This window comes from Poecilia reticulata, linkage group LG22, assembly GCF_000633615.1.
Source record: "Poecilia reticulata strain Guanapo linkage group LG22, Guppy_female_1.0+MT, whole genome shotgun sequence".
Lineage (NCBI taxonomy): Eukaryota > Metazoa > Chordata > Actinopteri > Cyprinodontiformes > Poeciliidae > Poecilia > Poecilia reticulata.
Genome location: NC_024352.1, coordinates 20,130,873 through 20,148,317, shown reverse-complemented (window position 1 = coordinate 20,148,317; position 17,445 = coordinate 20,130,873). Strand labels below are relative to the sequence as shown.

The following is a 17,445-nucleotide window of genomic DNA, read 5'->3' as shown; positions in this document are numbered from 1 at the left end:
CCCACATCCCCCTACCCACCTCCAGCCTCTGTGTTTCCTCTCTGTCTCAATCAGTCACCGTCTTTCTCTGCCGTCATGTGTCTCATTTCGCTCTGGGTGCCTGGTTTGTGTCCAGGATGTTGGATTTTACAGAAGAAAGATGGAAGAGGAGGATGGAGGGAAGACAAGAGGGGGAAAAGTATGCTCACACGGACACGCAACATCTCATCCTGTGATGCATTTCTAAGGCTCGACGAGGAATACTCGGAACGAGCCAGCGGTTAAACACAATCATTCTAATGAACAACTAAAAATATCCTTTGTAAGTAGGAACCAACCTGATGAGGCAAAAGTTATTTATTGAGTGCCTGGAACGTGCAAACAATTGAACTCCAGCATATTTCTTCTCTTCGTTGTGAAGAATGAACGACACACAGGCATATGTTAGTATTTACAATGATCCCAACGTTTTCCACCAGCCCTGTTCTTTCCTGTCAGGATTTATAGACCAAATCAGGAACATCAACCATCAACAGCATCAGCATCAACAGGATAATGCTTAAAAGCTGTGTTACTGTTCAACTCGGCGTATTTGTTTTACAAACTGTATGTTTAGTGACACTGGATTTTCAACTAGCTGGAAGTTATTATTTTTATTTTTAGTGGAAGTGTTCCTCTTTTTGTTTTCGAGGTTTACATTCAGTCAATTTTGGGCTATGTTAGGATCAAACAGTTTTAGACTAGGGAGACGTCAGATTTTAGCACCAGACTGACTCAACATCTCCTCCTGCTACTCATTCGTCCCTTTGCTTCACTCGGTCCTCTTTGTGTTTGTCCGTCTCAAACACTTGGCTTTGGGCTTGAATGCTTATGAGGGTCATATATATTGAAAACTCAGAGAAAACAATTTTATATTTGCTCATTAGTGATGCTATTGGGTCCTGATTAAAGGGAATGTGACATTTTATAAATATTAGCCATCGGTGATCAGTAACAGCGGCGCTCAAGTAGAAGAAAAAAAGTGACTTGGCCTCAGAGTTTTCTACTGGTTTTTGCACATCCAGATAAAAGGTGTTCCCATGTGTTGTAGATAGTCCAACACCGTACAAAAAGATGCTCGTTCATATTTTTGTACAGTGGTTTCTGACTCAATAAACCTTTTTGTTGATAAAGGACTGTTTCACCATTTTAAGACTCTACAAAGAGCTAGAAGCAACGTTGAACATCTCAGTCAGGTGCTAAATTGGTGGGGAAGTTGTCTGAATTTAAAGACATGCAATTCCAACCAGTTCATGTTTGTTTTGCATTTTAAGAACCCCTTAATTTTAAAACTTACATATTTAAACTGACTGCGGTTGAGTGGTGAACAATAAACCGCAAAAATACTTCCAAACGCTCGTTTTATGGGAGGGCATAAAGTAAAGCTAGTGTACATAACAGAATTGTTTTGTTAATTAAAACACTTATGTGAAATATAAAATATATTTATTGTCCATGGTGTTTTTACATAAGGTGATCTTAACTCTTTTTACAAACTCTTGACATATTTGAAAAAATGAACACATTCATTGCGTTATGGCATTTTTATTCATTAATTAAATACAAATATAATTTAACAATGGAGAGAAAAATGTATAGTGCTGCTTAAACTTAAAATCTGAGCAAATTCTGCACTCTAAACTGGAAAATTCACTTTCTTGCAGAATCATACAACAGTTCTCACAACCCTATCAATATGGCGGCAGGGGTGACGTATGAAACGGCATGCGTGTTTGATCGGTAATCCTCCAGACTTCGGGGATCGCTGCTTTACATTCCCACTTAAACAATTTCAGAATAAATAAATAATGAACCCCGTTTTCCATAACCAGATGACATTTCTGTAAGTCCTTATCTGAGCAAACAACAAGTCCTTTTTTAAACAAACTGTGTGGTTAAACCTCGACCTTATATGTGCATGCGCCTTTCAGACCCTATAAAATGCATCACGACTGAACTATCTAAAGATACAAACACCCAGGCTGGGGTGAGAGAGGCAAACCAATACTTGCAGAGGGAGAGAGAGAGCGATACAAACCAGAGTAATTACCACTTCAAACAGGCCATCGCTCCATCCAAGAGGCCTCCCAGCTTTATTGAAACAACGCACACACTAAAAAAAAACAAGAGCAGTGGGGCTCCATAATGCCTCTAAAGTACAGACTGCTGTATCAAACACACACACACTCTAGGTTGAAGCTCTTTATGCAGTTTAATTTGGAAGATAAATAAGCATATGGTAAATATTTTCACGACCCGCCACCGAGCTCTGTCATTATTTATGAAAAACGTGTGTGAACGTTTGAAGCGCTTTCGTCATCGCCGCGTTTTAATATTGGAATTACAGCTGGTGGTGTAAGAATAAATGAAGTGCAACAAACAGAAGCGAGAAAGGCTGCGAACGCAGCACACGTACAACCCGTCAGATTGAAGAAAGGTGTCATCGTCTCGGAGTTTGTCAGAACTTCCCCACCTCTGCTGCTCTTCTGTGTGTGTGTGTGTGTGTGTGTGCGTGTGCGTGTGCGTGTGTGCGTAAGTGGACTTGGTTAAATGTCTGAATTAAAGCCTGGCTGACGGGGCTTTAAGAGCTGCACAGCATCGTGTCAGGTGCTGTTAAACACTCCTCGGTGAGAAGCACTCACACAGTGCGCAAGCCTTAAAGGAAAACCAACATGTTTCTTTATTTTAATCTGCTGTCACCGTGTGGCGCCTGCTAACCAGGCCGACGCTCACCTGAGACTGTGGAGGTGTTTGACCCGACTGTTGCCAGTAAACCTTCAGCAGATTGGCCACAATGCGTTTCTTCAAACTGCCTCCGATGATGTCTGGTTATCTGTGTTGTCAGCGCTGATAAGAAACAGTCATTGTCTGCTTTATCGTTTATTTTGACTAATTCAGAGGCTTCGCGAGCGACAAAACCTTGAGTCGGAGAAGGAATTGCTGCATGCTGTTAGCCAGTCAAATATTTCATACCTGGACTCTGACTACTTCCAGCCTGTTTTAGCAGCTTCGTGAACTTTTAAGCCGCTGCTATACATGAATTTCCCCTGCAATTTTGCATTTTTTGAGGTTTTCTACGTCTCCTTTTATTTATTTAACATATAAAATTGTATGGTAGCAACAGGTAAAAAAAATCATATTATAAAAGTAACATATTACATTATTCTTAGTGCTTACAGTATAGTTATTTGCGTTTACTGTCAGGGTTGCAGAACCCTCCTATTGGTGGTATATGTACTTAAAGGCCCGAAAATATAACCGTCTCTTCTTTGGTTTCCTTTTTGTCGTCATATTGATTTTCAAAATGTTACAGCTAACTTTAGAAGATTAAACTTGCCTCGCCTCATCCTGTTGATCTCCTCAACATCCGCACACCTTCATGACCAATCACATCAACCAGCAATATCTTCACAAAGTGTTGAGATAAAAGTTAGTGGATGCAGCAGTCATTATGGACCCACTACAACTGAAATACCCTACATTAAATCACAACAATCCATTTGATTTTTACCCATTTTTAATCTATTCAATGAAAAAATGCTATATTTATCAAAGGCATATTAATATTTATAAAACATAAAAACATAACTTTTTATACAAACTAATGATGTATCCTGTGAGCACTAGAATGTGTTATATATATTGCTTCTCATTATATCTTGCACACATGTTTATCTTTCAAATCTCATCGTTTCATTTTGTTTTGTAAACTTTAGCTTAACATCAGTAGATTTTCTTCCTCTGAATTTGATTTATCTTTGTTAAATAAATATAAATCTTCCCACAAAAAGATAGAAGGTACATCTTGCTCTGAGCGGCCCATTTTTATTTAACTAAGTTTTTAAAAAGGAATATAATTTTAAACATGCTTGACAATATGTAGAAGATAAGAAATGAACTAGAAGAACCTTCATATTGTGGAGAACTTATAATCTTGCACATATATTGTTTTTATTTTCAATGACATAAAATTATATGCTTTAAATTTAGAATTAAAAAAATACTACATGAGGGAAATTTGCCTGAGAAGTGAGATTACACCTTCTGAAACTTGTCAATTTTTCTTAAACTGTTTAAAAAATATTTTTCTATCAAATGTCTAATAAATCTATTCTTGCCTCACGGATCATAAATCATTCTGAGATGTAGTTCTTTTTTTAGAAGGTGAACCATAACTTATGCTAAAATTGGTCCCAGAAAGCCTCACACTGATAGAGAAGCATGTTTTTACAGCTCAGGAGGGGGAAACACGTCACGCTCCATATTTCTCTCTCATGTCTGACTTTAACATAACCGGTGAAAGACAAGGCATCAGTTACAGAGCAGGAGCACCTTTTCTAATTTAAAAGTTTGAAATAAAACAGAGGATTGCTTCTGCTGAATCAACCTGCAGGGTGCCAATTACACCGCCCTGATCAGTTTTCCCTCTGCTCCATCTCTGTCCTCACCTACAACACCAGGTAATAAAAGGTGTGAAGGGAAAAACTCCATCTAAGTCGGAAAGAAAACTTCTTTCCCAGCTTGTCGCTACCCTCCCCCCTCACCCCTCACCCCCAGTGGCTGTGTGTCGTGCGTTTTCTGCAAATTAAAGCCTGTGTTGATTAACAAAGCGCTCTGTCCTTTGCTTGTGTTAATAAGGTGCAGCTTGGACGTATGCATCATGTGGAAACTGTGAAATACTGAGGGTAATTTTGCAACATAAAATCTTATTGGAGCAATATAGTTTACAGCTGCCGCCGCAGTGCACGTCCAATTGAGCCACTAATGTTTTTGCTTTTAATATGAAAATTATTATTACGCTTTCTGTTATAAAGAAATATTGTGCAATTACGGTTTCCAGCATGTGGGGCTGATTCCACTGGAGAATTGCAGCTGAATATATTGCAAGCATTTGAAGCAAAGGGAAAATATATTTCCGCACATAAATATGAAAAACTAATGACATGAAGTCAATTAGCACCGAGCTAGAGAGCCGTTTTTTTCTTCTTTTTTTTTTCCTGTCGTGTCCACAGCAGTGAAACTCGGCCTTGCAGAGATGTTAGGGCCTGATGAAATAATAATGAAGTTCAGGTCCAAACACCATTTCCACCAGAGGTCAGACCGCAGACTGACATTTTCTCATGAGATCTATAAAACGGAGTCTGAGGTGTTACCTGCAGGTGGCTTTGAACAAGAGTTTGCAACTGTACCTACTTTTATTTATAACCATGCGGACAGAAAAGGTAGAGCAAACTGTACTGTAACAGAGGAAATATGTCAGTCTTAGCGGACAAACAGAAATGGGTCTACAATTAGTTTACTTATGCAAAAGTCCTTGTGGTAAAATTACTTCTTTCAGCAGTTTGCAAACATATTTTTGACATTTTCTTATACACACTTTCCCTGGTTGGTCTGGATTTTCTGTTTGCTAAAAAAAAAACCTGTTTGCAAATCTCGTGATGTCCTAAAATGTCTTTACAATGTTGAAAATTGTCAATGAAGCTTGCACTTATAAATTGAAGTCAGCTACTGACTTCAATTTAAATCTTGTTGCATTAGCATTTTGTTAGAGAATCTGAGGAACATAAAATAAAATGAAAATTGTAACACGAATCTGCAAAAGCACACTAAGCGAGGGCTAAAATCAGAACAGGAAACAGAAAAGTGTAGCAACATGTTTCATGTTGACCACTATGGCCTCAAACTACACAGAATACCTACTTTCGTTTGAGATTCACTAATCACTTAACTGCAGTTCGGAATCAAACACTATTTCCTTTTTTGTTATTTAATAAAAACCATAACACAACAACACCAATCATCATCTAGAAACACAACAACTAACAGCATGACTTTGGAGGACTTTTTTCAAACTTCACAAAAATCTGATTAAGGTTAGGAACAAATGCTTTCACCCAAAGCAACTGTCTCTATTAAATAATTAGTCCATCAAATTTTATTTGTATAGCAACTCTCAGCAACACGGCATTTCAAAGTGCTTTGCATAATAAAAAACACAAAAGTACAAAGTCAACTTAGAGAAAATGTTTTGTTGCTGGCATGCATTCCAGCTAATCAGACACATTTGGAAACTTTTATATTTAAGTTATAGAGATTCTGAGTCCTGACCCTTGCTTAACCGCTGGTTTGTTGGTGATTTTTAGCTAAATCTGGATTTTGGTGAATTCCTGTGGATTTTCGACTTCCAAATTTCTCTGGGAATATTCAGCCTTTCTCCTGTGGAGTAATTATATTGACTGGTTTGAGAGATAACTGGGAAAAAAATGGAAGAAACTTGCCTCTTTTTAATCCCCCTCTCTGCCTTCTCCTTCCACTGTGTTTTTTCCTCTTTCTTTCTTTTCCTAGCTTTGCTTATTTGAATTTTAATGAGCTTTTCACCTTTTTAAGCAGATGGCTTAGGCTGGATTTCTCCACGCGAGTCGGGGTGAGCCTCTCTGTCATGTTTTTGCACAGTTTGTTTCAACGAGCCGAGTCCTTGAGGGGGTTTAGAGCTCTGAGTGTGGAAGGCGTCTGTCCTCTCTCTGTTGTCCTCCCTCTCTAATGAAATGAACTTCTCTCTCTTTCTTTCTGCAGCAGCAACACGACGGGACTGATCCACAAAAACCGAAAACATGTGTGCTCAAAGATATGCAAACCCAAACACTCTCTTTGTAGCAGACAGACCTGAAAGTTGGAGGTCAGAATCTGGAAATGCTGTTTTCCAGATCAGTTTAAACCCTCAAGGATCTCATGATTAAGGTGAAGGTGTCCCGGCATGTCTTCCACTCATTTTGCATTCTAATTTGCTCCGATAAATCATTAGCTTGCGGTAATATTATGTTTGCAATTTGGATCAAAATTCAATCAGTTTCTGGTTATCATCTCATTTTGCACAAACTGACATTTTCAGCTGCTTCTGAGTGCAGATACACCTCTTTTCCAAATGCTAAGTATATTGGAGTTTCTGCAAACAAATTCTGTTGCATCCAGTTAGAGTTGAAAATCAGAGCTGACTCAAAACAGTTGCATGCTCTCCACATAATCTTCTGGCCAAAAGCAGCTGTGCTCCCCCCCCACCCCCCCAGTGCTCTGTAACTATAATGTGAGATGCAATTTCAAAATTTACCTGCAAATAAAAATCAGAAAATTGCAGTGCATGCCACACACATTATTCTAACTGAATGCCAGAAACAATTTCTCATCTGAGCAGAGCACCTGCTTCCACACGTCTGCTGTGTCCCATACCTGTCAGCAAGTCGCTGACAGAAATTATTTTGGTTTTCTATCAACAATTCAGCAGTTTTACCACTCTGCTACTGACGCAATATTGGTGTAAAATATGACTAATAGTTACCATGTTAACAGAATATCCCTCCTGAGCTCCGGATCGCTTCAGCTCCTCCAGAGAAACAATGGGTGGGTCTTTTTGGCTGCTTCCTTGAAAATTGCGTTCATTGCCAGGCCTCTCTGATTAGGTGGGAAACCACGTTTTTATAGATCTACTGCTACTTTTTCCATTTTCTACTGATGAACTACAAAAAGATCTGTGAGAAGTTCCGATTATTTACCAATAAACTTCCAAGGCATTCCCAGAAAAGCTGGATTTATATGGAGATTGAAGTAAATTAACTAATAAGGTGGTTTTTGAAAGCATTTTGGTTTCAAAAGAAGTTAAATGGGTTGGAAATAAATGCATGATTTGTTTGCAAAAAATAAAAAAGGTATAAAAATCAATGTATTCTAATACTCCTGGACGTTAGGTTTGTTCTATCAATTAAAATCGTGACTAAATACATAGAAATCAGTGGTTTTCAGGTGAAGAAATTTGAAGAAAAATTCAGTACTGTTCAATATTATACTGCTCATTTAGAGAGTTGGATTTAATCAAAAATAAAAACTGAGCCTAAGCAGACCTATCGGACTCTGTCTCCAACTCTGAACGTTAGGAAAAGTCCCAGTTTAGAATAGTGGGAAAGTTATGCAACGTTGAGAAAATACACTTGCAAACTAAAATGATTTCGAACAAATTCTACAAATTTTGCTTAAATGAATTTGGTTTTTCAGATTTTACATGTATAAAGGTGATTTTTTTTTTTGGATGTGCGTGTCGGGGAAAATGTGAGCTTCCTGAAAGTGATAGTGTGCCTCTGTCCTTCCTACCTGCTAGAGTGCTCTCCTGCTTCGGGCAAATTCCTTTGGTGGGCGTCTTCTCCCCTCTCTCCACTCCTTCTCCTCGTCTTCTCCCTCCCACCGCCTCCTCCTCCTCTGGTGTCACCTGGATGCCGATCTCCACCGGCTCCACCACCTTCCTCAGCTCCCCCCGCTGGGCGTAGTGATGAAGGCTTTGCAGACCCCCTCCTCCTCCTCCTCCAGCTCCTCCTCCTCGGTCATTCAACTTGTCGTAGCAACCGTTGGGCAGCAGCGGTGTTTGGCACTGCTTCTTCTTGTGCTCGATGAAGAGGAGGATGTCGCCCAGCGGGAAGGTGAGTTGGCACTGGCCACAGGTCAGCAGGTCGTGATCGACGTGGAGGCCGGGCGGCAGCGTGTGGGCCAAGCTGGGCTCCAGAGCGTGGCCAGGAAGGCCGAGCGGGTGGGGGGGCGACGGGTCGGAGAGCAGAGCGCCATCTGGATGCTCAACTTCCGCTACAGTTAAGAGAAGAAAACAGGCGACACGAGTCAACGTCAGTCTGGATTAACATCAGCAGGAGCTGTGAAAATTAGTTTAACTTATTTTTTTATTTTCCACAGACACACATCTTTGAATCTTCTCCAAGAACAGAGACAGAAAGAAGAGAGAAATGGACAACAGCAGGAAGAAGCAGACAAATTGCACAGATCCAAACAGTGGAGGTTGTGACTGACCCTGAATCGTGACCTTTGCTCTCTACTCTGCGAACTCTGATGCACTCAGCAGGATTTTATCATAAACTCAGAAAGGCTTCAGACGCAGCAGCTGGCTGTGAAATCTGATGGTAAGGAAGCCAGAGAAACATTTTCCAATCCAAAAACAAAATCAATTCAAGTAGGCTTCCACTTCCACTTATTTGATCACAAAGGGTTGATATAAGCCGAACACACTTTTATCTCAAATTCAGCACTCGGTTTACTCTGTAAATTCATTGTTGGTATATGATAAACAGGAGCCTCAAGGGCACTGTAAAAATCTGTGTTTGATTCTTCATCATGCCTGTAAGATTCATCTAGTTTCTCTAAGTAAAACTTAGATGAGGACATAAACAACCTTCTAAAGGAGAAAAACTTCATTTTTCTAACGGTATCATGTCTGTAATTCTTGATTCTCCAGTTCATGCACTTGGTGTCCACCCAGACTATAAATGTTATTCCTGATCTTCCTCATCATCACCTCTGTTTCTAACGGATATAGCTGCAGAAGTCCAACTCGATAGACCTGCTGCTTTTTAACACAGAGCTGATCAACTTTCAATTAGAGATGTATTCTAGGTTTGATCCTCAGAATGTCAGCAGACAGACTGAAGACAGATGCAGGCATTGCTTATCTGTTTTCTACGGCTGCAGGAAGTGTGTGAGAGTGCGTGCGCGTGTGTGTGTGTGTGTGTGTGTGTGTGAGCAGGTGCACAGCATCAGAGCTCCGTCAGCCCACAACCCTGCTTCTTCTGCATCATAACATGTTTGTCTGCAACACACACACACATACTCACACACACACATGCATGCATTATTGTGTTTGTGGCCTGCAGGCTGCAGCCATCTGTCCTCTGAAATGATCAGCCATGTACAGTACGGAGTGTGTTTCCTAATAAACATCAGAGAGAATAAAGCCAGTTAGCTGACCTGGAACAAACCCAATACGCACACACACACGCACACACACACACACACACACACACACACACCCACACACACACACCGCAGACTCGATTTCATCTGACATGTCAGTTATTGTAGTAATGCGATAAACACCGACAGATGTGAAATAGGCAGCTGGCTTCCTGTGGGTTGATCAACTGGAACAGAACGATTCTCTTAAAACCACAAAAAAATTATCAAATTTACTCAGGTGTTTGTTAGTCGTCCTGATAAATCGCTGTGTAACGTTACATTCAGCCCGTTTGAGGAGACGCTCCGCATGAAAACAAAACCGTAGGTTTGGTTTTGAGTATTTTCTCTTCTTTCTCACACGCCGGCATGGTCGACAGTTTGCATGCAAATGATGGCGTGGAGGAGGAAGCGACACTGTAGCCTGATTTACCTAATAAGGTTTTTGTGAGGCAGCTGAGAGCGCTAATAGGATGAAGGAGGTGGGGGGGGGGGATAGAAATGGGCAGAATTTTTTTTTTAAATCAGTAGAGATGCGGAGCTACGATGAAATGCAGAGTTAAAAATACTCTGTTTTCAAATTTGGCCCAAGTCGCCTACCGTACCTGCGGTTTGGCTTCATTTGGTGGCCATCTACTATTGCAGCTCAAGATACCAGCAAATGAACATCAAATGTTTCCTTTTATTCTGAGCGACTTAAGCTGACCAAAAAAATAAATAAAAAATGCCAGTGCGTGTTTTTTTTGTGTGCAGCGAGCTCTGAAATCAAGATGAAAATGTTAGTAAGGCTACACACCATCACACACAAACACACACTTTCACGCAGGATGGTATTGAGATATCAAAATTTGATTTAAGTTCATTTCCTCTAAGCTCATTTCGCTGCCGCATGCGGCTGCAGCTGGATGCAGAAGCTCTGCAGACACAAAGTTGTTCTTACTGTGCATCAACTATTTTTACTTTGCAACTTGTTTTGACAGAGCAACTGGAGGTGACTCTGACTGTGTTTGTGCAGAGTGTACGATGTGTTTTTCGGTTTGCAGGTGTTTCAGGATCAAACCATCACCTTCTCGCTCTTCTGCCGTTTCCTGTCTGCTGTCAACCATCAAAACCAGAGCAAGAAATACATGAAAAAGTACTCGTATTGAGCAGCAAACGATTCCAGGCCAAGCAGGGGAATCGGATGATATTTGTTCTCAGATTCTGTGGACAAATCCTCCCCGTTTTGAATGAAACTAATTTTAATCCACAAAATGTGACTTTTTTTTATTTTTACTTTGTTCTGTTTGCTAAATCAATGAAGCATGTTGTTTTAGCTATGCAAAACTCTGTAACATTTAGTGTCGTTTTGATTTTGATAAACAGACTCGAGTGAAAAGAAAGATCCAGTAGTTTTAAAACAGCATTACGTTTGCGTTACGACACCATGAACGACTTTGTATTTACGACAGGAAATATTTTTACAAATCAAAGAGTGTTGACTTTGTAAGCATGAAGAAAGCCGTATTTTTTTTCAGACAGCTGACTGGCAGTTCACAGCCACAGGTTTGGAGCGCTGAGCTTTAGGAATGTTATAGTGGAAAATTTTAAACGTGTTTTTTTTTTTTATATACTTTTTAATACCATTAGCCAGCCCATGCCTACTACAAAACATTTGGTTCATCATAAAATTACCCCAAATTAATCACTCCCACCTTGAAAAAAAATGTGTGGAGATGAAAGACTAATCCCATAGGGGTGTTACCAGCATTATTCAGTGTTATAAACTAAAGAAAAAGTCCAGAAAATATGCTTAAATCCTTGTACTAAACCCACAGTGAGTGAGTCCCAGTGAAGTTTTCACTGTAAATAAGGCCCAGAAGTACACAGTGTGCAGTTGCTGACAGTTAAAGAGGTGAATGTGGTCTTCCAAGCACTGATGTCATCTGATTAAACACACACTCGCGCGCACACACACACACACACACTGCTGCAGCGCTCCCAGCCTGATAGCTCCCCCTAGCTTAAGCAGAGTGAACACCAACAGGAGGAGGCGCTGAAGTGCAAGCAGACAACAGTGAAACCTCAGCTGAGCACGCTAGTACTCTGGTATGCAGGAGTGTGTGTAAAGCGTGTGTGCAGCCATGAGTTCAGACATGCTCTTGCGCATTCGTGGACTTCCATGCAGGATTTAAATGCTACAAAAGCAATAGGAAATTGCACCGGTTTACAAAAATTAAGAGGGGGGCGGGGGGCAAATATCCCTTTCTGGTTTAAGTAAATCAGCACGCACATCTCACGCGTTCAGCTGCTGTTTTAGTGACCCTAAACTGAACCGGTGCGTTTATCAGAATCCGCTGAGCAGGAGAGCATTTTCATTTGTGGCATTTTAAAGGCTCCTCTCCGCCTCTAACAAAGACTTCAGCCCCAGCGGGGTGCACGGCTATTTGACAAGCCGAAGGGAAACATGCATCTCAAGTGGGCGACTGCAATTTACAAGGAGCACGTGCGCGCGCGCGTGCGTAATGAAAGCTCTCGTCCTGTTTGCGCTTCTTCACACTCCATCAGCCTCCTTGGAGGAGAGCCGGGCTTTCTCTTTCGTTCCTTCTTTTTTTTTTTTTTAATTCACCGTGCATCAAATCAGACAAAACCCGAAACTGTCTTGATTCTTATTGTCTCTGAGGGACAAACTCTGCACATGATCAGGAGATTTCTCACTCTGGTTTGGTTTCTTTTGTTGTTGTTTTTCCTTCTTCCTCTTTTAAGTGCTTGATGTGAAAAAATGTGCAGAGCTGGATTTTACTGGAGACGATAAACATGCAGATTATTCCTCAGATTCATTCACCAGTTGGTTCCAGGACCAATTCATTACTGAATCTAAAAAGAAAAGGCTGTCACACTTTAAGATGGAAAAAGTCTCCATAAACAGAGCATCCACTAAGAACGAAATAAAACATCTGAGCGCTTCGTGGCCAAACTTCGTTTAAAAAGTTTAGCTTCACCATCTCCACACATTCTCTCTTAATGCAGAATTCAGATTTTAAAATACAATTCTTTTGGAGTGTTTTGCAACAAAAAAAAATTGAATAAAAACCTGCGCATTCAAACCTACATCTGATGGATTTTAGCGCATGGCAGCTCAAGAGGAATTATGTAGATTTTGGGGGAGGTGTGTATATTTACATGTCTTACTTCTCACATAAATATGTGCATCTGTGTGTGCACATGCGAGTTGTCAAGCAGAGTAAATCCAGGACCTTCGCTTGCACATAAATTACAGAACGTGGTAAAGTACAGGAGCCTGAACGCGGATAATTCAGACGCGTCCGACCGACCTGCACACAGAACAACAGGAAGTTCGCTTATTAACCTGTAATCGTTCGTTCCGCCTGACTTCCCACATCCCCATTTTCAGCTTTCTGATAAACTTACAGAGCGCACCAAGTGACGCTCCGCAGGCCTCCCGGGGAGCTGCTGCGCAAAGTTGCGGCACTTTTCTTTAAAAAGAGAGAGAGAGAGAGAGAATAGTTTAAGATCAAGAATTCGCTAAAATTCCTTTTTTTTTCCCCCCCCCGTGCATGCAGGTCGGCCTTACAGCAAAGCGGAATTTGTGCACAGCCAGGCTGTGGAATTAAAAGCACACCCAATGCAAAAAAAAAAAGTTTGTTAAAACATTTAAGGTAATTCAGTGCGTGTTGTCTCCCTGCTGCCAGGACAAACCAGCCCGAAAAAAATGATCCGAGGCCAAAAACAAAATAAATATCTTCATGCTCAGATGTCTGAGAGCAAAGCTTCACAGATGAAAACTGTTTGAAGTCCAAGGATTAATAAGAGGGATTCAAATGTCACACAAGATTAAATGTCAAAGATGTTTGTCTTTTCTTTTGAAGAAAAACTAAATTAATCAAATTTAATAGATCATTTCTCATATAGAAGATAACTTTTGACCTGCAGATTGTGTTTGTCACTTATTAGGGGAGCACATTTTAGCTTGGTGTCAAATAATCCAAACGTTGTGAACAGTTTACACATGGTGGGAAATGAGCTTTATAACGGTCTGAACGGGACAAAGTGGTGGGAAAAATCTAATATTTACGTAGCGGCGTCTGTTTAATTGAAGCCATTTTTCTTAACCAGGTTTTTTGAAAAGTTATATTGGTCAATTATTTTTTTAAAAATAAAATAAAAACAAACATTGAGTCTTTGAAATGAAACATGAATAAACTGTACAAAAGTGTGTTTTTTTGTGTAGAATAACAAGTCAGGAATCTGGCAGATTAAACTGCCTCTTTTTTAAATCTAAAATATCCATTTGTCTGCTGAATAAATCGCAGCTTCGCAGTCAGCCAGGAGCGCAGCACCGACCTCGTCTCCGGACGGACCTCCGGCTCCTCCGTGCGCGGCTCATTCAGCTCCACTGACTGATCAGTTCATGGCTCCACTGACAGACAGCGTGTTATTTTTGCACGGAGCAGATCAGATAAGCGCTTTAAAGAAGTTGACTAATTCCTACCAATTAATTATGAAAAATGGGAGAACAATCCCTCAGGGGACACTTCACAAAACTTTCCGTGAAAAAAAAATCTGAAAATGTAGATTTTTTTTTTCCTTCTATGCACTCAGAAAAGACAAGAAAGAAAAAAAAAAAGAAGCAAAAACAACATCGGAATGTGAGCGTGAGAAAAAGTGATGCAGGGAAACTTACGCGTGATTTCTCTCTGGGACAGGTGCTGCGGGTTCCCCTGCTTTCGTCGGGACATCGCCCTGGCATTTACACTGGCATCGCCCGGAGAGCTGCGCAGGAAAGGTCGGCTCTCCTCCTCCTTCTCCCTCTTCTCCTCCTGCGGCTGCTGCTCCTGCACGCGGCCAAACTGGCCCCAAAATTCACTGGTCACCCCCAGCTGACCGCTTCGCACCGGCCCCAGGTGCGGCCCGCGGACTGGCCCCTGCGCGGCGGATCTGTCCTCGGTGGGCAGCGGCTGCTGCTGCGCTCTGCGGTCACCGGCCGTGGCGCAGCGCTGGGCGCCGGGGCGCTCGCTCGGAGCTCGGTGCCAAAGTGTTTGCGCGCCTCCCTTCTCGGAGCGCGGAGGGAGGGGGGGACAGCCGGGCTCGTTCCTCCGTCGCTTTCACACCATCCCCTCAAAGGAGCGCGGAGGAAAAAAAAAAAAAAGAAAAAAAAAGAGCGGAGCGGAGAGGCGGCGGGGTCACCTCCTGATGGTCTGTCCGTCTCTGTGTCCACTCTCCGGACACTGGACACTGTCCGGTCCTGTGTGCAGGAGTGACGCGGGTGGCTGGACTTCAGTTGACGCGTGTAAAACAGGAATCCAGATTTCTTCTCGCCAAGTGGTGGGCACCTCCAGCGCTGCACTCAGCGCCGGCCTCTCAGACTTTAACTCTTGCAGTCAGAGCCCGGCACTGGTCCGAGGACGGTCTGTCACCCTCTTTTTCTCTTTTGTGCTCGCGGAGGAGTCTCGCATCCCCCCGGCGCGCGCGCGTGGCTCTGCGTGGCTCTGTGCGGCTCTCTGGCTTCTACGGTGGGAGAAAACTCAAGTTCAAGTGCGGACGTGACGTTCAGTCTGCGGTGAGAAGGGAGAGTGGAGACTGAAGAGCACTGGGGGCGACTAGTGGTAGCTTTCACACACACTCTCACACACTCACACTCACACTCGGGCATGTGTCGCGCACGGCAGCAGTGGCCACAGTCGCTCAAGTCATCTCCGCGCCGCGGAAGCGTCGCTGCGTAAGCGGGATTGGTGTTTTCTGTTGGGAGAAGTGACCCGAAGCGCGTGCACACCTGCTCGGACACTGTGCACGAGCACTTCGTTGGCACTGCGTTTTGCAGGGCAGTCTTTTTTTTTCTTTTCTTTTTCTTCTTTTTTTTTGTAATTATCCACCGTTTTAATTCTCCGTAAAGCTTTAAATGCAACTGATTGTTAGATGTATTCGGACTTTACAAAAATGACCCTTTTTTGTGTTGCACGTGCACAGAGGTAAAACAAATTCACCCTAGAAGCGAGTAGAGCATTTTACTAAAATTAAAGCTGACCCTTAATTCATTTATCAATTATATAATTGATACATTTGGGATGAAGACGCCATGTCTTGCTCTTCAGTTGTGGCCCTTGCTACACGCACACAGACACTGATCACACGCAACTATTGATCTCGCTCGGATTCGAATAATATAAGGGGGGAAGAAAAAAAACCTAATTGAATTCTTGTTTATTCGATTGTAAGGATAAGATATGATCGTCGGAGAGTTAAAAAAATAATAATTTAGGTGGAGATGTGCGTTAACGTGGCAGCTTTGTGACCTCATAGTGTCAAATCAGCTTCGGGGAGAAATGAACATCTAGAGGTGTGAATTTAAGAGTGAGACCCTGTTATTCACACGTTAAACTGGATTAATTTAATTTTACTTTTTTTTTTTCTTTAAATGGGTTTTGGATAGCACTGAGGGCTTTAAAGGCGGCTGGAAACTGCATTTCCGCGCTCCTTCCTGGCACCACCTTCACTCTGGCTCCCATCCTCACACACCTCCCTCCAGGGGAGACGCCAAAGCAAGAGCAACATTTAGGATGTTTTTTTGTTGTTGTTGTTGGATTTTTTTTTCCATTTGATGGGAACGCGCCAGTGTCAGAGGGAGCGGATTTTTATTTGATTTTTAAGCCGTGGTCGCTCAAACTGACCAGAGAAATGAAATCGCTCCTCTCACTTTTTTTTTTTTAAGCTTCCTCTCTGCAGAGCGTGGAGGCTGCAGCAGGCCCGAGGTTTCTTCTCATCCATCACAGCCTCCAACCCAGACAAACCTGCGGTTGTCGTCCTGATTCCTACAGATTTCCGTACTTAGTTGAGGAGATGGCAGGTGTATCCTGCAGATCAGCCATTTTAACGCGTGGAGGAATCCCTGCAGCCCTCTGTCTCCGCATCATCAGGCCACAGAGAGGACTTAAAACATTCAACTTCTTTTAGCAATTAAAATGAATTAATAAACCTGTCTTCTCTGCGATTTAAAAAAATAAAAAAGCAAACAAAAACAAATTGCAATCAACTTTTTCGAGCAGAGAATGAGGCTTTCTTCACTGCGGCCAGCATCAGCATCAGCATCATGGGCTTCTTGTCCTTGCAACCTGATTGGCTCATTAGTCAGATGGGCGACAGGTGCATCATTCCGCTTCCTTACTGGACGTTTTTCCAGAGGTGATTTCTCACTTAAAGGCCATCAGTGTGAGTTATGGCGTCCTGCTTCCATCCGTCCCTTCATTTGCATATATATGTATGTGCGTGTTTGTTTTTATGTTAATTCTAAATAATTCCTTCCTCCACTTCTTTCTTTTTTTTTTTTCTTTTACTCCATCGCATCGTTTGGCGCGGTTAAATTTTAATTAGAGGGACGTGGAGGTGTCCTTTGGAGTTTTAAGATCACTTTGCCGGCAACTGTTCACCGCTAAACTGCTAATATTGATGTTTACGAGTGGAGATGCAGGCTGGCAGATTAAACTTGATGCGGGGAGAAACAAATGTGCACTTTAAGAGGATCTGAGCTGTGAGAGGAATGTTTGATGTGAGCCTTCACTCTTTCTTCTTCTTCCACTTGTTCAGCCAATCAGGAGCTCTTTGTTTATTACAAAGACATCCATCCGAACAATGGCCTAATAAACATCCTTTATA

At 41.9% G+C, this 17,445-nt stretch overlaps 1 protein-coding gene across 1 annotated transcript in view; it reads right to left on the bottom strand.

Annotated features, from left to right (window-relative positions):
- The window catches only part of bcl11ba (BCL11 transcription factor B a), a 38,427-nt gene extending 22,879 nt beyond the window's left edge, over positions 1-15,548 (bottom strand). Inside the window, exons 1-2 of the mRNA XM_008400139.2 lie at positions 14,480-15,548; positions 8,158-8,640 (exon numbers count right to left, since the gene is read on the bottom strand). Coding sequence (XP_008398361.1) covers positions 8,158-8,640; positions 14,480-14,534 — 538 coding nt within the window. The 5' untranslated portion in view covers positions 14,535-15,548. The remainder of the gene's footprint in view (positions 1-8,157; positions 8,641-14,479) is intronic.
- Positions 15,549-17,445: the final 1,897 nt, after the last annotated feature.